The sequence below is a fragment of the Jaculus jaculus genome, chromosome 1, assembly GCF_020740685.1.
Source record: "Jaculus jaculus isolate mJacJac1 chromosome 1, mJacJac1.mat.Y.cur, whole genome shotgun sequence".
In the NCBI taxonomy this organism is placed as follows: Eukaryota; Metazoa; Chordata; class Mammalia; order Rodentia; family Dipodidae; genus Jaculus; species Jaculus jaculus.
In genome coordinates this window covers 228,303,024-228,327,048 of record NC_059102.1, presented here as the reverse complement: position 1 = coordinate 228,327,048, position 24,025 = coordinate 228,303,024, and the positions used below count along the sequence as shown (strand labels likewise).

The following is a 24,025-nucleotide window of genomic DNA, read 5'->3' as shown; positions in this document are numbered from 1 at the left end:
GGCTACAGTTTCAGCTGGAGGCTGGAGACCATGCTCTCACACCTCCCCAAGCCCCTTTCTGTGGTGGATTGCTCAGCTGGCTAGCAGAGTCGGGCCTTGCCAGGCAGATAAACTGCTTGGGAACCACTCCCACTTTGGCTGGGAAGCAGGACAGCATCTCTCAAGGATCCCCCTGCTGGAGAGGCCCAGGCTGCTCATGCTGATATAGGTTGGCACTGGGCTTTCCGCTCTGCAGCCTGCAGTGGGAGGGCTAGAGGGGAGCCAGGGAGCCAGAGAGCCAGGAGAAGTTGGCAGGCTGTGAGTATCTGTGTGAGGTGCACATCTGCATTATGTGAGTGGCATTGTAGCTTGGAAAATGCAAACCCTTCTGTCCGTGGAATGATTAAAGTGCAGGCATTGTTCTCTCAGTCTGTCTCTGCCTCCTTCCCTCCCTCCTTTTCTCTTCTCTTTTCCTATCTCTGGAAGGAGGAGAAGGCATTGAGTCTTCACTGGGTAAGTTCCCTGGGCTTTGAAGTTTCTCTTGGGGGTCTAGGGGCCGAGAGTTGGAGGCCTGGGCTGGGACACAATGCATGATGGTCCTTGCTGCCCTCCTGGCAAAACATCTGCAGAGAAAGTGTGGGAGCAGGTGGGAGTCCAGGAGACCAAGGAGACTCGGGCTCCCACACCTGGGGGAGCCACGGTGATGAGGTTTGTGGATTCTGCCCTGTGTCACCAGCCTCCACCCCCAACCCCGCTCCTCCGGCTGCAGGGAAAGTGAGCTGAGCTGGTGGGGGGGAAGCAGCTGCCAGTCTGTTCTACTCCACTTCTAACCAGCAAGGAGTGGCTCTCAGGAGTGCACTGGGCTGTGTGGATATGTGCATGTGGGCAGGGATGTCATGTGTGTGAGAGAATGGACCTGTGCGTGCTGACAGCGTATGCCTGAGCTGTGGGGAGTCAGCTTATGTTGTGTTTGCACACAGGTGTACTGCATGCATGTGGGGACTGGATGTCATGTGTGCCCACATGATGTATATTGTACATGTTTGGGTAAGATTTGCCATGCTTCTGTGTGGGACACAGTTGGGTATGCTGTGATTTTGATTATGCACGTGTCTTTTACGTGTACATGTGCTAGGTACGTCTGTGGCCCAAAACTTGGTATATGTGTGTGAGGTGGTGGGTCTTGGGTGTGGGATGCACCTGTGTGCATGTGTATGGGAACACGATGTGTTGTGTGCGTGTGCATACCCAGATGTGTGCTTAAATGTGTGTCATGTGTGTATCTTCCATATACCCAATGTACTGCTTGCATATGTGAACACAAACATTACACGTGCATGTGTGTCATACAGCTGTGTTGTATGGGTGCAGATATGTGCTTTGTTTTACATGTACAGAGCTGTGTATGATGTGTGTGTAACTAGATAGTATATTGTGCAGGTGTGTGGGCAGCCTTTGTGGAACTGCCATGTCTCACTTTGCCCTGGTGCCCTGGTTCCTGCCCTGACGGCTTCAGCTGCGGTATGAGGCTGTGAAGAGGTGGAGGAGTACCTGGCCTGGCTACCCTGTGCCCTGCTGCTTGCTCCAGGTCATCCTGGAGGTCCTGCCACGCTGAGCTCTGTGTCTGCTTCAGTGGTGGAACACAAGGAACAGGGTGTGAGGGTTCAGGGTGAGTACTTGTGTTGTACTGTGTGGGCTGTACGCATTGTGTCATTTTAAAAATTGTTCTGCATGCTTGAATGCGCCGTACGTCATGCATGTGACATATATATGTGCATGTGCTCCAAGTCTGTCCGTGGCTGAGCACCCCCAGTTTGCTCCTTGGCAGATTCTGCACCTGTCTGCCTCTCAGCAAAACCCCTTTTCAGTCCCCCCTCCCCTAAGAACCTGGGTAGATGGCACCCAGCACTTCCCTTGCTCTCGGAACCTGTGCCCATCTCCCTCCTGTCTAGTTCGAACCACTGTGTCCCCAAGCTCTGGCCAACTACATTCCCATAGGCAAATGGAGGACCGAGAGTTCCATGGAGCCCCAGGGTCTGGCCCTGCTGCCCCTCTGGGCTCTGGGCTCTGCCCTCCCTCGTCACTGCAGCCATAGGCTCAGGCCACGTCATATATTTGGGAACAGCACAGGACTACTGCAGCAGCTGCCCGCCCCTCCAGAAAATTCTCCATGCAGTGGCAAAGCCATCCGTCTCCTTGTACCGATGACCACTGACTCTCTAAATCTAGCTCCCGATGTCCCCCAGCACCTGCCCATCACTGACCTTGGTGGTGGACAGTCCATAGTACATTTATCCACGGCCTCCCAAAGACAGTGCCCACCTAAGTCCTGCATAGACTACTTTCTGAGCCTCCCCACCTAGGCCTTGCGTTGATCCCTTCCTCGATCTCCCCATCTCAGCCCTGGACAGGCATGTCCCTATGCCCCGGAGGCTGGCCTGATCGTTTTTCTTCACCTCCTGCCATGTCACCCCCAGAGACAACATCAAACCTATCCTCCCCCTCCCCAGCAACCCCTCGACCAAGTGGCAGCCCCTCTCAGCCAGACCATCAATCTGATCACCCTCTTCTGTCTGTCCTGACCTTCTTGGGATCTGCAGATCCCAGGGAACCCTTTTTTTTTTTTTTTTGATTTTAAAAAATTAAATTAAATTAAATTTTTTCTCAATTTTTTAAAACATTTCCATGATTATAAAAAATATTCCATGGTAATACCTTCCCTCTCCCCCCTTTTCCCCTTTGAAATTCCATTCTCCATCATATCTCCTCCCCATCTCAATAAGTCTCTCTTTTATTTTGATGTCATGATCTTTCCCTCCTCTCATGATAGGCTTGTGTAGGTAGTGTCAGGCACTGTGAGGTCATGGATATCGAGGCCATTTTATGTCTGGAGGGAGCATGTTGTAAGGAGTCCGACCCTTCCTTTGGCTCTTACATTCTTTCCTCCACCTCTTCCGCATTAGACTGAGCCTTGGAAGGTGTGATCGAGATGTTACTCGGTACTCTACCAGGGAGCCCTTTTAAAGCCACACATTGGAGCACATTCCTCCTTTGCTGATAAACCTGCACAAAAATGAAAGCCCTTCGTGGAGCCCATGAGACACAGGGCCGCAGCTGGCCTTCTACTGCTCAACTCACTCCACTGTGGCTATAGGGCTTCCCTTCCTGTGATGGTTGTAGGACTGTGCGTCCAACACACTCTTGCCTGGGAAGGAGTTGCTGTCACCACTCACTAGACTGGCCCAGAGCTGCCTCTTCCCATTCCGTCAGGCCTGTGAGGAACCTAGGAAAATACCAGCAGGATGGACAGCTCCAACAACATCTCAGTGGCACACGGCGACACCACTCTAGCCCTGACTGAGTACAAAGTGGTCTCTGTCTTCCTCGTGCTCCTGGTGTGTGTGGCAGGCATCGTGGGCAATGCCATGGTTGTCCTGGTGGTGCTGACCTCACAGGACATGCACACACCTACCAACTGCTACCTGGTCAGCCTGGCTCTGGCCGACCTCATTGTGCTGGTGGCTGCGGGGCTACCCAATGTCTCCGACAGCCTGGTGGGGCACTGGGTCTACGGGCACGCTGGCTGCCTGGGCATCACCTACTTCCAGTACCTGGGCATCAACATCTCCTCCTGCTCCATCCTGGCATTTACTGTGGAGAGGTAGGTGCCTGCAAGCTACCCTGCTTCCTCCTCCTGTCCATTGCCTGCCTCACTGGAAAGCCAGGGAACCAAGACTCAGAGGGGGATTCCTGGTAAACTGGGGCTCTGTGGAGCAGGAGGGGTACTGGTGTGGAATGCTAAGAGAACCAGTGCCAGCAGTGTGTGTCAGCCCTGCTCCTAGCTCGTCATGGGGTGTCAGGAAAGTCCCTGCCTTTCTCTGGGCCTGGGTTTCCCACCAGGAAAATAGGTGCTTAGAAGACATTTCTTTCCATCGCCCCCCCACTTTATTTTTATTTATTTATTTTTGATACAGGATTTTGTTACATTGCCCAAGCTGGCCTTAAACTTTCTGATCCTCTTGCCTCAGCCACCCAAATAGCTGGAATTACAGGTTTGCACCACCATACCCAGCCATGACAATTCTCTCAAGTCTCCTCCATCTATGATATTTTTGGGGTTTTGCTATGGCCTTGAATTCACTGTGTAGCTCTTGCTGGCCTTAAATTCACAGCAATCCTCTTGCCTTAGCCTCCTGAGTGCCGGGATTACGAATATGCACCACCACACCCAGTTGAGCTCTGATTCTATCACCTAAGAGGCAAATGGCCTAGTGGTGAAGTGCTCTGACCTAGCCTGAGTGTTAGGTCAAAATCAGCCACACCCTTGGCAGGAGCTGTGAGGCCTTAAGCAACTCAAAATAGGTGCTAAGTAACTTGTCAAGGACACCCAGAATTGAGACAGAGCCCAGACTAGCCTCATCCAAATGCCAAGCCCTCTTCTACAATCCCTGTTTGTGCTGTCTGGGACCTAGTACACTCTACCATTTCCTAGTCAGCACTGTGGAGTCTCATATGTACCATGCAATTGCCTCCAGGGGCCTAGGCAGTGCAGAGAGTTCGGAAGCCTGACCTATGAGAGATGATGGTACGGCTGCCCGTCTTCCCTTGAGGGCAGCAGAAAATCCTTTGAGACACATGTGGCATTCCAAGGCATCTTTGGAGGGCTGAGGAGACAGAGCAGTCAGTAAAGTGCAAGTGTGAGGGCCTGAGTTGGAGTCCCAGCACCCCCCCACAAAAACCGGGAGTGGGAGCCGGTTGTGGTGGCACACGCCTTTAATCCCAGCACTCAGGAGGCAGGGGTAGGAGGATCGCCATGAGTTTGAAGCCACCCTGAGACTACATAGTTAATTCCAGGTCAGCCTGTGCCAGAGCCAAACCTACCTTGCAAAACAAAATAATAATAATAATAATAAATAATAATAATAAAAGCCAGGAGTTGTGGCATGCCCATATAATTCTGGGGAGCCAGAAACAGGATGATCTCTAAGGCTCAGTAGCCAGCAAGCCCAGTCTACTCAGCAAGTCCCAGACCCAGTTAGAGACTCTGTTTCAACAAGAAAACAATGGACTGTGTTCCCAAGGAATGACACCCGGTGTTGTCCTCTCCACGTGCACATGAATACACAAACATGTGCGCCCACACACACGTGAACATACACACGCACAATACACCTACAAAAATAAACAAAAAGAAGGCACTCTTAAGAGGCATGAGAGTTATAGAACAGACCATCACAGGGCTGTTCTCAGCTCCTCACCCTTCTTCTGAGGCTATCTGTCTTTGCTGTGCCTGCTCATTGAGGCCCTGTCACCCCAAACCTCCACAGCCTTCCAGTTCTGCCCCTGTAAAATATGGCACAACCACTGCTGTCAAGATAAGGCTCAGTTTGGGTCAGGTATCCTTCAAGATCTCATCAGACATGACATAAACAGGTCCTGTGGCCTCTGGTTCCTGCACCAACATGCCCGGCCTGTGGCCCACAGGTACATCGCCATCTGCCATCCAATGCGGGCCCAGACAATCTGCACTGTGGCCCGGGCCAAGAGGATCATTGCCAGCATCTGGGGGGTCACGTCCATCTACTGCCTGCTCTGGTTCTTCCTGGTGGACCTCAACGTCCATGAGAACCAGCGTCTGGAGTGTGGCTACAAGGTGTCCCGCAGCCTCTACCTGCCCATCTATCTGCTGGACTTCACGGTCTTCTTTCTTGTGCCTCTGCTGGTGGCCATGGTGCTCTATGGGCTCATTGGGAGGATCCTGTTCCGTCGTCCACCATCCCAACAGGCCTGGCAGGAGACGAGGCGGCCCCATGGGCAAGTCAAAGATGCGCTGGGCATACGCTCCAGGCCCAAAGGCTCTCCATCCTCCAGGAAGCAGGTCAGAGGCACCTCTGGGGTCGGGTTGGGGTGGCAGATAGACACAGTCATTGTGGAGAGGCACAGGCAGGCAGCAAGAGTATACTTGCACCCCAGTGTGACAGAACAGATGAACCTCAGCAATCACTTGGTCCCTTGCTCATTCATTCATTCATAAATGTATTCATTTATCTACCCACCTATTCATTCACTCAGTCACTCGCTCACTCATCAAACACGAGCCCAGCCTTTCTATCTGCCCATTGAGTACTGGAGTCCAGGGGAGACTGTGCCAGCTCAGCTGCTCTCTTGGAGTTGCCGCAGGTAGAAACACCAGAAGACCAAGTAAATAGAAGCGTGTCCGAGGAAAGGACGGGAAGAAACAGGGAACACATGGCACTGGGTAAGCAGGAGTTAATGAGTGGCCCAGGAGGCCTTGCTGAGAGGTGACAACTGGATAGATGGGGTTGGCAAGGGCACAAACCAAAGTTCAGAGAGTCACGCCAGGGGGAGGATCAGCCAAAGCCAAGGTCAAGGTCAAGGTAAGCAGGCTGAGCAGAAAGGGGAGCTCAGGGAACAAGATGGGATCATGCAGGGAGTGGGGAAGAGAACGAGGGGCTGAAAGGTGGAAATGATGTGGGCATGCCCAAAGCATCAGTCAGTGGGAACCCCACATGGGCAGAGGGGCCACATGACAGAATTGTCTCCTTGGACCAAAAACAAAAACAAAAACAAACAAAAAACCAAAACCCCAAACAAACAAAAAGCAATTCAGGTAGCCAGGCGTGGTGGCACATGCCTTTAATCCCAGCACTCAGGAGGCAGAGGTAGAAGGATCATCATGAGTTCAAGGCTGCCCTGAGACTACACAGTGAGTTCCAGGTCAGCCTGGGCTACAGTGAGACCCTACCTCGAAAAACAAAAACACACAAACAAAAAAAGAATTGTCTCCTTGGAACTCCAAAACCCTGGGCAGCTCAGGGCGTTACTTTCACACCTCAGGGAAGTGGTCATGACCCTGCCATGAAGCATAGCGCTGAGTGACGCCCCAACTCTTGGTTTTGGCACCCTACGTAGGCGGTGCTACGAACGCGGTGACGCTCGAGGCAGCCGCGCAGGCAGCTCCCTCTGTCGCTTGGTGAGTTATTCTCACAGCTGTGCTCTCCTGTCACCTCACAGGCCACCAGGATGCTGGCGGTGGTCGTGATGCTCTTCGCCATGCTGTGGACGCCCTACCGCACGCTGGTGCTGCTCAACTCCTTCCTGGCCCGGCCTCTCCTGGACCCCTGGGTGCTGCTCTTTTGCCGTACCTGTGTCTACACCAACAGCGCCATCAACCCCGTCATCTACAGCCTCATGTCCCAGAAGTTCCGGGCAGCCTTCCTGCGGATGTGCCAGTGTGGAACGAGGGGGCCACAGAGACACACAGGGGCCCCCACCAGCAGCAGCTGCAATGCTGTCCACGAGACCCCGCTGGGAACTGAGACGCTGGGCTCCAGCAAGGGCTCATGTCCTGTGGCAGCTGGCCCCAAACCTTGCCAGCAGGAACCCAACTTCAGCATGCTCTGAGGGCCTCTTCTGCCTGGTCCCTTGTCTTTAATCCCTGGGTTTGCTCTCTCTCTGGGCCTGTGGGCATCTGCTTTGTGCGTTGGTTGGGTGTAGGAAAGGGGAAGATGTCCACTTGCTTACGGAACCCTTGGAATCTGTTTCCCGTGAATCAGGACATTGTCGTAACCCTGGCTGGGCGGTGGGAGTTCCGAACTGGACCCTTTGTGAGTAGCTCTCGCCTCTGAAGTGATCAAGGTACAAGAAAAGGGAGCTGGGGGCCCATCCTTCATCCCTGTAAGATCACAACCCTCTGTCTATTTTTGCTCAGTACTTCAAGCTTTGGGGGCAGGTACTGAAGGAATGCCCTTCCGGTCTTTACTAACATCTATGCCTCTTTGAGTGAGCCTGTGTGCCCAGGTTTTCAATTATGGACAATGGCCACTGGGAACCATATTGAATGGGTGCCCAGCTGTCCACACTAGCACCCAGGGCTGCTCCACGGATACCTGTCACTGGCCCCAAGACTACTTCCAATCTTCTGCTTAGGTGAGCAGTCTTGCAGGAATGGTCTGCCATGCAAGATGCAAGTCCATCCACCACAAGTGTCTTCAAAGGAGAACACTTGTCACCCCCGCCAGCAACAGAAAGCCGCCTCTAGCTCCCCGGCCCACAGAGAGCAAGCGCGGCTCTCTGGGACCCACTTTGCTGATTGTGGTTCTCTATGCCCATGTCTCTGTTGGAGGCATGTTGCGGCCTCCCTGAAAGAGGGCACAAGCCTCAGCCTGAGAGCCAGCCTGTGACTGACTATAGGACCACTGAGCTAGGTCTGAGAACTGCCTCAGTGCTCCACCCTGAAAGCAGGCCAGTGAGCCTTACCATAGCCCTGGGGCCATAAGGCTGAGGGACATGAGCAGCAAATGCGCTCTAATCAGCAACTGTCATGGTCTATGACTGGAGACCTCAGGAGGGCAGTAATTGGCAAGGGGTGGTCCAGGTGACCCAACCTGTTTAGTCAAGCTCTAGCTTTCAGGCTGGGTGTGGCTTTGATGGCTTTTCCCTGTCCTAGGGATCTGGGGTACTCCAAAATGGAGGATGCCTTTTAAGTACTGGGTCTGGGCCTAGGAGTGGGATGTAGGACCTCAGGGGGAAGAAAGGGTTTTGGTATGCGGGGAAGCCCATACACATGTAGAGGACACACACCTGGGGTAGCCAGAAATCTATGCTTGCAGTCAGAGAAGCCTGTTTTCTGCAAGGCCATGCACAGGGCTCTCTCTCCTTCTACCCTACACCTGGGGCTCACCGATGCTGCTCTCCTTTGAGCAGGTGTTCCCTAGAGGAGACTTGATGCAAAGAAGCCCTTACACTCTGTGATTTGAGGGGCGCTGCCCCTCCCCCTGCTGCGCTTTCTCCCCAAGATGTACAAAATGTGGTCAAACAGACTTTACCCCATCTCCTTTCTGTCTCCTGCATGATTGGCTGAGGTCAGAGCTTTTGTTCCTCAGGAAGTAGCCAGATGTGGGGATAAGCACAGTGATGGTGCTAGGATGGCACGGCAGGCCAGCCACAACAGGCTGTCCACTTTGCCCACGTGAACCATCAAACAGCCTTTGGTCCAGAAGTGTGAACTCTCCCTGGGTCTATAGTCTGTACAAAATCATCATCCTTGCTGGGTGTGGTGGCGCATGCCTTTAATCCCAGCACCCAGGAGGTAGAGGCAGAAGGATCACTGTGAGTTCAAGGCCACCCTGAGACTACATAGTGAATTCTAGGTCAGTTTGAGTTATCGTGAGACCCTACCTCTAAGAAAAAACAAACAATCAAACAAAAATATCATCTTTGTTTTTGGCTCCTGTCTCTAATATCAGCCATTCCAAGTGGAAGTTACTTGTGAAGCCAATAAGCGAGTCAAATATGGCAATGCAAATGATAGGGTGTCACTATCATCAGGATACTGGGATTTACCTGGTCAAATCTGGTTCTCTTTAACTGAGCCTATGTGGATTTTTTTTTTTTTCTTCCGAGGTAGGGTCTCACTCTGGTCCAGGCTGACCTGGAATTAACTCTGTAGTCTCAGGGTGGTGATCCTCCTACCTCTGCCTCCCGAGTGCTGGGACTATGTGGATATTTTTAAAAATCACTTTCTTTCTGTTTTGCTTTTACTCTGCAAGCAGCTTGAGTAATGGCCCTTATCTCCATGATTAAGAAGGCATCAGGAAGCCGGGCGTGGTAGTGCACATCTTTAATCCCAGCATTCCAGAGGCAGAGGTAGGAGGATTGCCATGAGTTCAAGGCCACCGAGATGACAGAGTTAATTCCAAGTCAACCTGGACCGGAGTGACACCCTACCTCAAAAAGCCAAAAAAAAAAAAAAAAAAAAAAAAAAAAAAAGCCATCAGTAGACACCAGTCAGTTGAAGGCTTTTATCCTTGATAGCAATGTAACATGCTACATTCCCCGAGGCCCAAATTTTAACCCCTTCTTGTTCTGCTGCTCGGCTTCACGGCTTGCTGACACCTACGTGGTCCCTGGTGTCACTGTATTGGGAGGGGACAGTGTTGGGGGTATCTACAAGTTTGGATGGAGCTGTTGGCCACAAGTTTGTAGATGCCAGAAGAGGAGGCCCCTGCTGGGCTAGAGAACCATGGGAAGCAATGGTTGGCGGAGCTGTGGGCTCCGTGTATGGACATCAAGGGAGGGCTGCTCCCACACACAGGGTGCAGGACAGGAGCGACACTGCGGCTCTGGGCCAGATGTCCTTCTTTGGATGTGGCACTTTACTCACAGCTGTTCGCCATTTTGGAAAGTCCCATCAGTATATAACGAGCCACTTCAGGGATTGCCTGTCAGGGCCACCTGTCCGGTAGCTTTCACCTTCTCAAGGAGCCTGGGTCCTGTGGATCCTAGCTCAGGCTATGGCAGTGCTGAGCTCTTGGGTGGGTCTCCATGCTATCATTCAAGACCATTGCATTGCCCTCAGTGTCCAGTCATTGACTTCTACGGCAGCAGCTGCTCTGTTCTGTTTTTATTATTATTATTACTTATTTATTTATTTTAGTTTTTTAAGGTAGGGTCTCACCAGGCTGACCTGGAATTCACTATGTAGTCTCAGGGTGACCTTGAACTCACACCAATACTCCTACCTCTGCCTCCTGAGTGCTGGGATTAAAGGTGTGTGCCACCATGACTGACTTATTTTATTTTTTAAAATATATTTAATTAATTAATTTGAGAGACAGAAAGAGGCAGAGAGAGGAGAGAATGGGTGCGCCAGGGCCTCCAGCCACTGCAAATGAACTCCAGACGCGTGTGCCCCGTTGTGCATCTGGCTAATGTGGGTCCCGGGGAATTGAGCCTCGAACCGGGGTCCTTAGGCTTCACAGGCAAGCGCTTAACTGCTAAGCCATCTCTCCAGCCCCCTTCCTTTTTTTTTTTTTTGAGGTAGGGTCTCATACTAACCCAGACTGACCTGGAATTCACATTGTAGCCTCAGCCTGTCCTGGAACTCACAGCAATCCTCCTACCTTAGCCTCCCAAGTACTGGGATTAAAGGCGTGTGCCACCACACCTGGCTTTGCTATCAGTTAGTTTTAAATGCTCTTTTCCTTTGCTGTGGCCTGTGTCCGGTAACTGAGAGTGTCTTCAAGGCATGTGGTGTCTTATTATGTAGGACCATCTTCCCTGGGATGGTGGACTTAGGCTCCAGTGTGGGGAGCAGCTGTAGCACCACCTAGTACTTGTTAAGTTAGGCGATCTCAAGCTACCTCAGATTCCTGCCTCAGACAAAGAGTGCCCGGAGTGTGCCAAATAACCTCAAGTGTGAGAACCATGGACTAGACCTCCCAGGTGCCTCTGGCCCTGAGCCCCAGTCTACCTTATACTCATAGTGAGAGCTGCTGCATGGGAATCAAGAGGTGACTGAATGGGCTGGAGAGATGGCTTAGTGGTTCAGGTGTTTGCCTGCAAAGCCAAAGGACCCCAGTTCAATTCCCAGGACCCATGTAAGCCCGATGCTCAAGGGGGCATATACGTCTGGCGTTCATTTGCAGTGGCTGGAGGCCCTGGTGTGCCCATTCTAACTCTCTGCCTCTTTCCCTGTCTCAAATAACTAAAAATACCAGGTGTATACTGGGCATGGTGGCAGACGCCTTTAATCCCAACACTTGGGAGGCAACCCTGAGACTACATAGTGAATTCCAGGTCAGCCTGGGCCAGAGTGAGATCCTACCTCGAAAAACCAAAATAATAATAATAACATAAAATAAACATAAAATTAAAAAAGAAAAACCCTCTCCTGCCAACCCTTAAAAACTCTCCTCAAAGGTAAGAGGAGGTAGAGAGGATGTGTTCATACGGACTGCATGCAAAAGCAGAGTCTGGGCTAGAGAGATGGCTTAGCGGTTAAGCGCTTGCCTGTGAAGCCTAAGGACCCAGGTTCTAGGCTCGGTTCCCCAGGTCCCACGTTAGCCAGATGCACAAGGGGGCGCACGCATCTGGAGTTCGTTTGCAGAGGCTGGAAGCCCTGGCGCGCCCATTCTCTCTCTCTCCCTCTATCTGTCTTTCTCTCTGTGTCTGTCACTCTCAAATAAATAAATAAATAAATAAATAAATAAATAAATAAATAAAAGCAGAGTGTGATGTGCATCACATGCAGCCAGAGACACACACAGTCAAGCAGGTCCAGCCCAGGGCAGAATGTGCTCCTGAGACACACTAATTAGCCTTTAAGCACAGGGCCTGGCAGCCTCATTTGTCACCTGCAATTCAGACTAGAGCCACCTTGTAACTGGAGGGCCATCGGTGTCAGTAATCACTTTATCTACAGGAATGATAGGGCTCTGAGGCAGGCAGGCAGTGATCTGCTGCTGGGAGCCCAGCTCTGATCTGGGCTTCTCTTGCTGGACACTGTGGCAGCCAGTGCCAGCCCTTTCGAAACATAGTTACGTATGGTATGGGTCTGGAGCTTCTTTGCAGTGGCTGGAGGCCCTGGCTTGCGCACTCTCTCCCTCCCTCTCTATCTCTCTATACTTTTCTCTCTCTGCCTCTTTCTCTCTCTTTTAAAAAAGATTTACCCAGCCAGGCATGGTGGTACACATCCATAATCCCAGGATTCAGGAGGTAGAGGTAAGAGCATCTAGAATTCCTAAATAGAATTCCTAAATAAAACCAGGAAGATCCTCACAATTCAAACAAGGCACAGAAAGAATCTACCATTGCAGGTTTTCTAGAGAAAACATGCTGAGAAGAGTGAAGGTGGTCTCTTTCCCTGTTTGAGGGCTGGAGAGATGGATCAGTGGTTAAGGCATTTGCCACCAAAACCAAAGGACCCAGGTTTGATTCCCCAGTACTTACATAAAGCCAGATGCACTAGGTAGCACATGCATCTGGAGTTTGTTTGCAGTGGATAGAGGCCCTGGCACACCGATTCTCTCCCTATCTGCCTCTTTTTCTCTTTCTCTCTCTCAAATAAATAAAAAACATTTTTAGGGCTGGAGAGATGGCTTAGCGGTTAAGCACTTGCCTGTGAAGCCTAAGGACCCCGGTTCGAGGCTCGGTTCCCCAGGTCCCACGTTAGCCAGATGCACAAGGGGGCGCACGCATCTGGAGTTCGTTTGCAGAGGCTGGAAGCCCTGGCGCGCCCAATCTCTCTCTCCCTCTATCTGTCTTTCTCTCTGTGTCTGTCGCTCTCAAATAAATAAATAAAAAATTTAAAAAAATACATTTTTAAAGATTTATTTTTATTTATTTATTTATTAGAAACAGAGAGGAGAGCTGGGCGTGGTGGCTCATGCCTTTAGTCCCAGCCCTAGGGAGGCAGAGGTAGGAGGTTCACCAAAAGTTCGGGGCCACGCTGAGACTTCAGAGTGAATTCCAGGTCAGCCTGAGCCAGAGTGAAACCCTGCCTCAAAAAAGAAAAAAAAAGAAAAAAAAAAAGAAAGAGAGAGAGAAAGATAGAACGAGAATGGGCATGCCAGGGCCTGTAGCCACTGCAAATGAATTCCAAATGCATGCACCATCATGTGCATCTGGCTTACATGGGACCTGGAGAATTGAACCTGGGTCTTTAGGCTTCACAGGCAAGTGCCTTAACCGCTAAGCCATCTCTCCAGCCTGAAAATAAGTAAAATACTTTTTAAAAAAGTATTTGTGTGAGAGAGAGAAAAAACAGGCATGCCAGGGCCTCCTGCCACTGCAAATGAACTCCAGATGCATGTGCCACTTTGTGCATCTGGCTTTATGTGGGCGCCGGGGGGGGGATCACACCCAAGCTGTCAGGCTTTGTAAGCAAAATACCTTTAACGGCTGAGCACAGCCACAGAGGACATCCAGAGGAGGAATAGCTGGTGCCTCATCTGCTTGCATCAGACAGGGAACAGAGCAGGGAGGGGAGACGGTGGCCGTGGGGTAGGGGTGGGGGGCAGGGAACCTGGTGCAGGAGTAGCGGATGAAGGTTAGGTTGGCCTGGCCGGTATTCATGTTCCCAGCACACCTGGTTCGTGGAGGAGCTCAGGGACTGGGTGCAAGGCCAAAAGAGACCAAGGAGGGACGAATGATGGATGAAGGATGAAGCCCAAGGCAGAGGCCTCACAAGGGACAACACAGGGACCCTGTGCTACAAATACAAAGCCAAAAGTGCTTGGTGTTGTTTGGGTTTTAGTCCCCTGAAGGTGGATCTGAGCGGAAGATGTGGGAGCAGCTGCTGCCATGGGAGGTGATTTGATTTGAGGGGCGAGAATGAATTAGGGCAGGAAGAGAAGTTAATTTAAGGCACATTATGGAGCCAGTCACACCTGACTTGGTCCATCTTGGGACTCTGTGTGTAGCTGTGTGGTCCGTTCTCCATGTCTTCCCTTTCAAGGACAGATGGCATTCACTACAACTCCGTCTCCATTTGGCTGATGGCTGCCCTGGCATGTTGAGCTGGGAATCTCAGGGCTTACAAAGGAAGGGTACTTTCCTATGTTCCTTTAGGGCTGCTGCCCTGGCTCTCACCTCGTGATGCTTCCAGGCCTCATGTCTGTCACAGCCGGGTCCCTTCAGCCCTGGGATGCAGAGACCTCTCCACTGGGTAAGCTGGAATGGGGTCCTCACAGCAGCCAAGAGGTGTCCTGGCTGGTTTCGTTACTCCTGAAAGTGAACAGGGCTCCTGACCCCATACCTGCCTTCCACTCTAGCCTGCCCCTGAAGGTGCCCTTCATGTAGGCTATGAAGATCAGCATGGGCAGGGTCCCAAGGACTGAGCCATGGACACCTGCCATTATAGTGCATTTCTGGCTCAAGTGAAGAAATGCAGAATCCAAAGCGAATCCAGATTACCTGTAGTTCTGCTCCTCTGATTCAATAGTGCAGAATGGATGGGAAGTGAGGAGGGCAGGGAGGGAGTGAATCTTCTTCCAAATAATGGAGAGGGGGTGGTGATAAGTAGGGCCAGGGCCCAAGGGTCAAGATGAGGACCTTCCCTGCAGGAAACTCTCTCAGAGCCACCAGGGCCTTGGTGCTACGCAGGGCATAGTCCCTACATGGTGTGGCATCCTCACTCCAGTGTCAGGCTCTAGCTGGGTGACATCCCTAGGTGGATGGGTCTCCATAGGAGTAATAACAGCCCAGTTGAGCTGGGGAGATGGCTTAGTGGTTAAACATGCTTGCTTACAAAGCCTGCCAGCCCGGGTTCAATTTCCCAGTAGCCACATAAAGCCAGATGCACCAAGTGGCACATGCATCTGGAGTTTGTTTGCAGTGGCAAGAGGCCCTAGCATGCCCATTCCGCCTCCTGCTTGCACACTAAAATTAATAACTGCCTAGTAATTTTTGCTAGGTCCCACAAAAATCCTCCCCAACCCAAATAAAGAACAAGAGAGTTGCTGGGCGTGGTGGTGGCACACGCCTTTAATCCCAGCACTCGGGAGGCAGAGGTAGGAGGATTGCCATGAGTTCGAGGCCACCCTGAGACTCCATCATGAATTCCAGGTCAGCCTGGGCTGGAGTGAGACCCTATCTCAAAAATAAAAAAAATAAAAAAAATAAGAAAGAAAGAGAGAGAGAGAATTGGCAGTATTGGACACCCCCATGTTTGGCTCTGCCCTGTGTGCCCTTATACATCTGGCTGGAGCTTACAAACTCCACTCTGAAGAGCCCCCACTCACTCCTGTTGCCATCCCACCAAGCAGGGCAGCACAGTATTGCATTACACATGCGCATAAATTAACTTTCAGTGAATGTTTATAAGCTCTTTAATCTTGCTTATTATAGCTGAAATGATGTATGTTTGGGTAGCTTTATTGAATAATGAATGTCCTCACCTCCCAAATGCCTTTCCAGTTTGCTCTGCAGAGTGGACTCCAGGGAGGGAGAGAGGGAGGGAGGGAAGGAAAACCCTTCATTCACAATGCCTCAACATTGTGGGCTTTAGGAAAAAAAACACAGAAGCAAGAATGATGATTTGGGGAACCTTTACTTTTTCTTTTTTTTTTTTTTTTTTTTTTTTTTTTGGTTTTTCGAGGTAGGGTCTTACTCCAGCCAACGCTGACCTGGAATTCACTATGGAGTCTCAGGGTGGCCTTGAATTTACGTCAATCCTCCTACCTCTGCCTCCCGAGTGCTGGGATTAAAGGCGTGCGCCACCACGCCCGGCTACTTTTTCTTTATTTATTTGTAGATACATGTGTGTGAAAGTCAGAGAATCACCCTGGAGGGTTTCTCCTCTCCATCTACCATATTTTTGTTGTTGTTGTTTGTTTTTCGAGGTAGGGTCTCACTCTAGCCCAGGCTGACCTGGAATTCACTATGGAGTCTCAGGGTGTCCTCGAACTCACAGTGATCCTTCTTCCTCTGCCTCCTGAGTGCTGGGATTGAAGGCATGAGCAACCATGCCTGGCTTTTTTTCCATTTTTAAATACAATTTGTTTTTGTTAATTCCTATCCCTCCTCCTCCCCATTGTCCCCTAATTTCCTCCCCCTATATTTTTCCTCCTTCCATTTACATGCCACATCTATCCTTTTGCTGGTACATCCCCCCTCTTCCAGGTCATCGCTTTATATCCACTTTTGATTTTGGCTCAATCTTTTTTTTTAAATTCAACAATTTTATTTTTATTATCCATTGCTTGGCTAATATTTTCACTCATTGCAACAATTTTAAATGTAATTATAGTCAAATATTTAAAAATTCAAAAGATCAAAACCATTTCATAACATGTGATATATGAAGTGCCATCTCTTGCAAATACATGCAGTTTTTCACTTTTTGTAAAGTCAAAAGTACTAATTATGCAAATAGACTCATGAGGATCTGGTATTTTTATAATAAACATATTATAATTCTATAAAATATGCATTTTTGAGAATTGTTGGCTCAATCTTTTTAAATATTTTTATTTATTTATTTGAAAGGGAGAGAGTATGGGCGTGCCAGGTCCTCTTGCTGCTGCTAATGGCCTTCAGGTGCATGTGCCACTTTTTGCAGCTGGCTTTACATAGGTACTAGGGAATTAAACTTGGGCCAGCAGGCTTTGCAAGCAAGTGCCTTTAACCACTGAGCAATCTCCACAGCCTGCTTCTATCTTTTTATAAGGCCATACACATTTGCCTTCTTATATATTCATAATTATAGATATTACAAGTTAAGACCCGCATATCAGAGAGAAATGTGATTTTGGTCTCTTTGAGTTTGAGTCACTTCATTTAATATGATTCTTTCTAGACCCATCCATTTTTTTCCTGAAAATTTCATAATTTTATTTTTCTGTAGTGCTGGATAGAGTTCCATTGTGTGTATGTGTGCACCACACCTTTATTATTCATTTTATTTTATTGGTTTTGTTTTTCTACATTTTTTTTTGAGGTAGGGTCTCACTCTGGCCCAGACTGACCTGGAATTCACTATGGAGTCTCAGGGTGGTCTTGAACTCATGGCAATCCTCCTACCTCGGCCTCCTGAGTGGTGGAATTAAAGGCATGTACCTCCACACCCAGCCAATATATATATATTTGGTGTTTTGAGGTAGGCGCTACCATGCCTGGCCATTATTCATTTTATTCATTTGTCTGTTACTGGGCATCTAGGCTGATTCCAATTCTTAGCTATTGTAAATAGACCTACATTAAACAAGAATGTGCAAGCATCTCTGTAGTAGATGTGGAGCCCTTAGGGCTTGTGCCCAGGAGTAATCTGGGAACCTATGGAACCACAAAAGATCATGGATAGCCAAAGAAATCCTAAGCACAGTGGGAGGAATCATAATACCCAACCTCACATTATACTGCAGGGCATTCATAATAAATACAGCGTGGTGCTGGAACCAAAACAGACAGATAGACCAGTGGAATAACACAGAGCATCCAGAAAGTATCCACAATCCTTTGGCCACATAATCTTTGACACATGAGCCAAAAATATTCAGTGGAAAAATGACAGCTTACTTAACAATTGGTTCTGGCAAAACTGGATATCTTCTTGTGGAAGAACGAAATTAGTTCCATACTTCTCTCCCTGTACAAATAACAAGTCAAAATGAATAAAGGATCTCAATCTAAAACCAGAAACACAGAAAGTGCCAGAGGAAATGTGATGTAGGGATAGGCAAGAAATTTCTTTTCTTTTCTAAATATTTTATTTTTATTGATTTATTTATTTGAGAGGGAAAGGAGGGAGAGAAGGAGAAAGAGGAGCATACTAGGTCATCTAGCCATTGCAAACGAACTCCAGATGCGCATGCCACCTTATGTATCTGGCTTGTGTGGGTCCTGGGGAATCAAACCTGGGTCTTTTGGCTTTGCAGGCCTGCACCTTACCTGCTAAGCAATCTCACCAGCCCAGAAACTTTCTGAACAGAACTTCAACAACACAAATAGTCCCAAGAATCCACAAATGGAGCAATGTGAAAATAAAATTTTCTGCACAGTAAAACCACCACAGGCTACAGAATGGGAGAAAAATCTTTGCCACCTATAATTAAGACAGGAGGCTAATATTCAGAGTTTACAAAGAACTGTAAAAAAAAAATTTAAAGCTAAAAAATTTAATTTGCCAATCACCAAATGGACTAATGAACAGACAGTTCACAAAAGAAACACAAATTGCCAATAAATGCTTAAGAAAATGTTCAATATCTCTAGCTATCAGAGAACTGCAAATGAAAACAACTTGAGATACCATCTAACTCCAGTCAGAATGGTTATCAAGAAAATAGACAACAAAATGCTGGTGAGGATGTGGGAAAAGAGGAACCCTCATTCACTGTGGGAGTGTAAACTAGCACAGCCACTATGGAAATCAGTATGGTGGTTTCTCAAAAAGTTAGAAACAGACCTTCTTCTGCCTTTTAAAAAATATATATTTATAGCCAGGCGTGGTGGCACATGCCTTTAATCCCAGCACTTGGGAGGCAGAGGTAGGAGGATCACTGTGAGACTGAAGCCACCCTGAGACTCCATAGTGAATTCCAGGTCAGCCTGGGATAGAGTGAAACCCTACCTCAAAACACCATATATATATGGGCTGGGTGTGGAGGTACATGCCTTTAATTCCACCACTCAGGAGGCAGAGATAGGAGGATTTCCATGAGTTCAAGGCCACCCTGAGACTACATAGTGAATTCCAGGTCAGCCTGGGCCAGAGTGAGACCCTACCTCCAAAAACCAACAAAAAATAAAAATAAAAATAAATAATAAAATAAAAAAATAATTACAGTGCGTGGTAGACAGCTCCAAAGACAACTGCAGTGACCTGTGGCTGCTGTGGTAGGTGATCACAAGCCAGAGGCTAAAACAATAAGCATTGACTCCCTCCTAGTTTGGAGGCCACAAGGGTGAAATCAAAGGGTCCCTGAGCTCCCTGCAAGGGCTCTGGGGAGGCTCCATCCATTCTGTCATTTGAGCTTTGGTGGCCCCAGATATCACTTGGCTTGACTTAGCAAGCAAGCACTTTAACCATATCCCCAGCCCTTCACCTTATTTTTTTAAATATATTTTATTCATTTACTTATTTTGAAAAAGAGAGAGAGAGAGAGAGAGAGGGAAATAGAGAGACTGGGTGCACCAGGGCCTCCAGCCATGCAAACTAACTTCAGATGCACGTGTCACCTTGTACATCTGGTTTATGTGGGTAGGGTGGAATCAAACCTAGGTCCTTAGGCTTCACAGGCAAGCGCCTTAACTACGAAGCCATCTCTCCAGCCCCACCTTATATTTTGAGATAGAATCTCTCGCTGAACCTACAGCACTCCATTTGGCATATGCGTACATGCTAGCTAGCAAGTCCTAGGGATCTACCGGGTCTCTGGCTCCTTTTGCACTGGGATTATAGTGGACTCCACCATGCTTGGGCATCTAAACTCGGGTCCTCATGCTTGCGCAGCAAAGGCTGTAACCCAATCCGTACATTCTGTGAATTGTATCTCACTGAAGAAGTGATAACGGGAGAGACCTGAGGGGAGTAGGGTGCAAGGCTCTCCCTCCCACTGGTGGGTCGTACCCTTTTGACCTTGCTTTCATTCCCCCTCAAGGGTTGCTCACACCTGTTCTCTCTCCCAGTGGGCTCAGGGATTAGAAAAGATCTGCCCCCTGCCTCCTGCTTTTTGTCTTTCTGCCTGGGCCGAAAAATAAAGCCTTCAGGGGGTCTGGAAAGATAGTTTAGTTCAATCCTGAGTACCTGAGTCTGATACCAGACCTCCTGTTAAAGAGCCTGAAGCTAGCCCAGCGGCGTGGTGGCGCATGCTTTTAATCCCAGCACTCGGGAGGCAGGGGTAGGAGGATCTCTGAGCCAGTTGCAGACTACGTAGTGAATTCCAGGTCAGCCTGGGCCAGAGCAAGACCCTGCCTCAAAAAATGATTTGAGAGCTGGGCGTGGTGGCGTACGTCTTTAATCCCAGCACTCGGGAGGCAAAGGTAGGAGGATTGCCGTGAGTTCGAGGCCACCCTTAGTCTACATAGTTAATTCCAGGTCGGCCTGGACCACAGTGAGACCCTACCTTGAAAAACAACAACAACAAAATTGATTTGATAAAAAAGAGCCTGAAGCTGTTGTGGGCTTCTGTGATTCCATGGGGACTGAGATGGAAGCTGACAGAATTTCCCAGAAGCTTGAGGCAAGCGCAGCAAAGAGCAACCCTTCGTGGAGACTGAGAGAGACCTTGCCTAAAGTGAGGAGGTAAAGCTGACCTCTGATCTCCACACACTGTGGCACAGGGGCATCTGTACTCCTAGAAATGAGCACGCACACACATACATAAACACGTACTCTTTTTTTTTTTTTTTTTAAAGATAAAGGGGGCTGGAGAGATGGCTTAGTGGTTAAGGCATTTGCCTGCAAAGCCAAAGGACTCACGTTCAATGCCCCAGAACCCATGTAAGCCAGCTGCACAAGGGGGTGCACGCGTCTGGAGTTTGTTTGCAGTGGCTGGAGGCCCTGGTGCCTCCCTCTTTCTCTGCCAAATAAATAAAATAAAATAAAAAGATAAAGGACTTGGGTTAGCAATCCAAGCCAGGTATAGTGGCACACACTTTTGATAGGAGACAGAAATTGGCTAGGCAGTCAGAGTAACAGAACCCCAAAAGTGAGTGGAGCAGGAAATGTCACTAAACTTGCAGAAACCTGGGTGTGACACCCTCCAGGGAAGATTTCTAGATTAAGCTTGCACCCTTCCTAGAGGATAGAAGCTCTGATCCTTACCTAAGATTACTGGCAAAGCTGTAAAACCTGGTCTTTGTCCACAGTAACCTGCCAACCTGGTCTTCCTCACATAGCCACTCCCCATAAAAGCCTGGATCTGCATCACGAGATGGGCTTCTCAAACCCCCGCTAGGCTATCTGGACAAGAACTCCACCTTGTTTCCTTTTCTTATGTTCCGGGCTTAACCCTCCTTCTCTTCATCCTCCTACAGCCTTAAGATAGAATAAAATCTTTCTGAACCTTGTCCTCTGGTCTGTGGATTTCATTCTTCAAATCTGTAGGACAAGGATCCGGGAACACCACAAATTATTGGTGCATTGGCGTACAAGGAACCCAAAATTCCTGTGTCACTTTCAGTCCTAGCACTTAGGCTGAGGTAGGAGTATTGCTATGAGTTCGAGTCCAGCCTGGGGCTACATAGTGAGTTTCACGTCAGCCTGGGCTAGAGTGTCAGGAAAGAAAGGAAGGAAGGAAAGAAAGAAAGAAAGATAAAGAAAAAAAAAAAGTAGTAATCCAGTGGCCATGTCAATTTTATTTACTTCCCTTAGTTGTAGATGGAAGCCAGGACCTTGTGCATGCTAGGAACAGTCTACCTCTGAGTCACACCCCAGCCCCTAACGAACATTTCAAAAAGGAGCCTCAGCGCGTAATTTTTGGCATGTATCAGGCTGGTAGTGCTAAAAGGGCTGCCTCTCTCATCCAAGCTGCCCTCTCTCCTTAGCCCAGATGTGGCCTGGAACAGTTGGTCACTTGGCTGGTCCAGGACCTAGCTTCATTGCCTGTCCTTTCTGGGCCTCTGTGAGTCCAGGCTCAGGGTGACATGCAGGAGCCCTGTGGCTCTGCTATTCTTGTGGCTGAGTTTGATGTCAGGTTTACACACATCTACAAGTGAGCCAAGCAGGGAAGGGAAATCTGTCTCAGAACCACTTCTAATGGCTTGACTGCCACTGTATGTGTCTTCTCCCTGACCACTTCAGCTCACCTTGTTGTTGTCTACTTCCTTGGGTCACTGTCCTCTGCATGCTTTGCCTCAGAAAGGAGCCTGAGGCCCCTGTCCATTGCATTATTTAGGTGGGTTGAGTCCCAGGGTCCCTGGGCAAATGTTAGTTGGCCCCAGTCATTTTTCCCCATTTGGATATTGGGGTATTGGGGTGGCAGGTGGCCCTGTTCTTCAGGTACACAGATGTTGGGAGAACCGCCCCCCCCCCCATAGTTTAGGTAAGGTACTTGGCTTCCAAGGAACAGTAGGTAGAGAGATGTTCCAAAGATGGTTGTGGATGGGATGCAGGAGGCAGATGCACCTGCATTTCTGGTGTTTGAGAAGGCAGAGGTATTCAGGAGGTGCAAGAGTTCTCTACCTCCTGATGATAGGGCTGGCATGCAGAGTCCAAGGATAAGACTGCCAATCTCTGTGCACCAAACTCTTCCAGAGGGCTGTGCCCAGGGTGCGAAGCAGGCGAGCTTGGCCTCAACTTAGATCGCCACTGGAGGCCATCCGTGAGTGCCTGAGCGGAAGGACCTCAACACTTTCTCCCTTTCCACGTGGGCAGCAGAAAGTTTCAAATTGTTGCACGTGTACATTTCGCATGCATGAATGGAGTATGTGTAGTACGGCGTGTGAACATTTGTGTGCAAGTGCACATGACTCATGTTCATGTAGAGGCCAAAAACTTTTAAAATTTCTTTTCAAGGAGAGAGAGAGTAAAAGAGAGAATGGGTGCACCAGGGTCTCTTGCCACTGCAAACAAATTTCAGATGCATGAACTACTTTGTGCATCTGGCTTTGCACAAAATCCGGGCCATTAGGCTTTGCAAGCAAGTGCCTCTAACTGCTCAGCAGCTCTCTCTTAAGCTCTCTTAAGCCCAGATGTCCCCTTTGCTCATTTGAGTGTTTCCTTAAGATAGGAGACTGTCACTGAATCCAAAGTTGCTGTTATTTAGTCACAGTGGCTGACCAGCTAGATCACTTCTCACAGGACTGGGGTTACGGGCATATGTGGCCATGCTCACATATTTATGTGGAGGTTGAGGAAAAGGGCAAATCAGTACCTCTCAGGTCTTCATGCATGCTTGCACTGCAAGCCCTCTTACCCGCTGAGCCATCTCCCTAGCCCTTTTTGTGAGATAGGGTCTCATGTACTCCCGGCTTGTGATATAGCTGAGGCTGGCCTTAGCTTCTGACTTTTCTGCCATCTTCTGAGTGATGGTATACCCACTACACCAGCTACTGTGGCTATTCAAGCAGGTGCTGTCCCAGGCACTAAATTATTGACACTTACAGACATGATTTGCCTTAACTGAGCACTTAAAAATCACAGCTAAGGTGCCAGATGTGATGGCACACACCTTTAATCCCAGCACTCGGGTGGCAGAGGTAGGAGAATCTCCAGGAGTTTGAAGCCACCCTGTATAGTGAATTCCAGATCAGCCTGTGCTAGAGTGAGACCCTACCTCCAAACAAAACAAAACAAAAATCAGAGCTAAGCATTTCAGACACTGCAGTTAAAAAAAGATGGCATGACAGCTGCTTTTGTGAAATTAATCATGAGCTGGTGCCATTTTTAGACTATGAAACACTACATTCTGCTTTGATATTTCTGTTTATTTTGAGGTCCAAGGCATGGCTCTTTTTGCCAGGGGGTTGTGCAGGAGATCTGTTGAAGCAGCCACATTATTGGCTTGTGTCCCCATTGCAAGAGTTAGAGCCAGAGAAGGTCTTGTCCTTGCATGGGACACTGGGACTGTCAGTTTCCTCTTCTGTAAAATACCACTGTGGAGAGTGCTTCTGAGACAAAAGCTGTCAGGAAGCCATTCTCATCTCACTGCAAAGTCTGTCTTCTGAGATTATGCCTCCCTTTAAAAAAATATTTCTTGCCGGGCGTGGTGGCGCACACCTTTAATCCCAGCACTCGGGAGGCAGAGGTAGAAGGATCACCATGAGTTCAAGGCCACCCTGAGACTACAGAGTTAATTCC

The 24,025-nt window shown here is 49.0% G+C and overlaps 1 protein-coding gene across 1 annotated transcript; it reads left to right on the top strand.

The window, feature by feature from the left end:
* The first annotated feature begins 286 nt into the window (after window positions 1-286).
* LOC101598116 (thyrotropin-releasing hormone receptor-like) lies at window positions 287-7,476 on the top strand. Its single transcript, XM_004665951.2, has 4 exons — window positions 287-492; window positions 3,160-3,640; window positions 5,464-5,857; window positions 7,015-7,476. Exons 2-4 carry the CDS (start codon window positions 3,282-3,284, stop codon window positions 7,402-7,404), a joined length of 1,143 nt encoding a protein of 380 aa, XP_004666008.2. The 5' UTR covers window positions 287-492; window positions 3,160-3,281; the 3' UTR covers window positions 7,405-7,476.
* The last annotated feature ends 16,549 nt before the right edge of the window (window positions 7,477-24,025 follow it).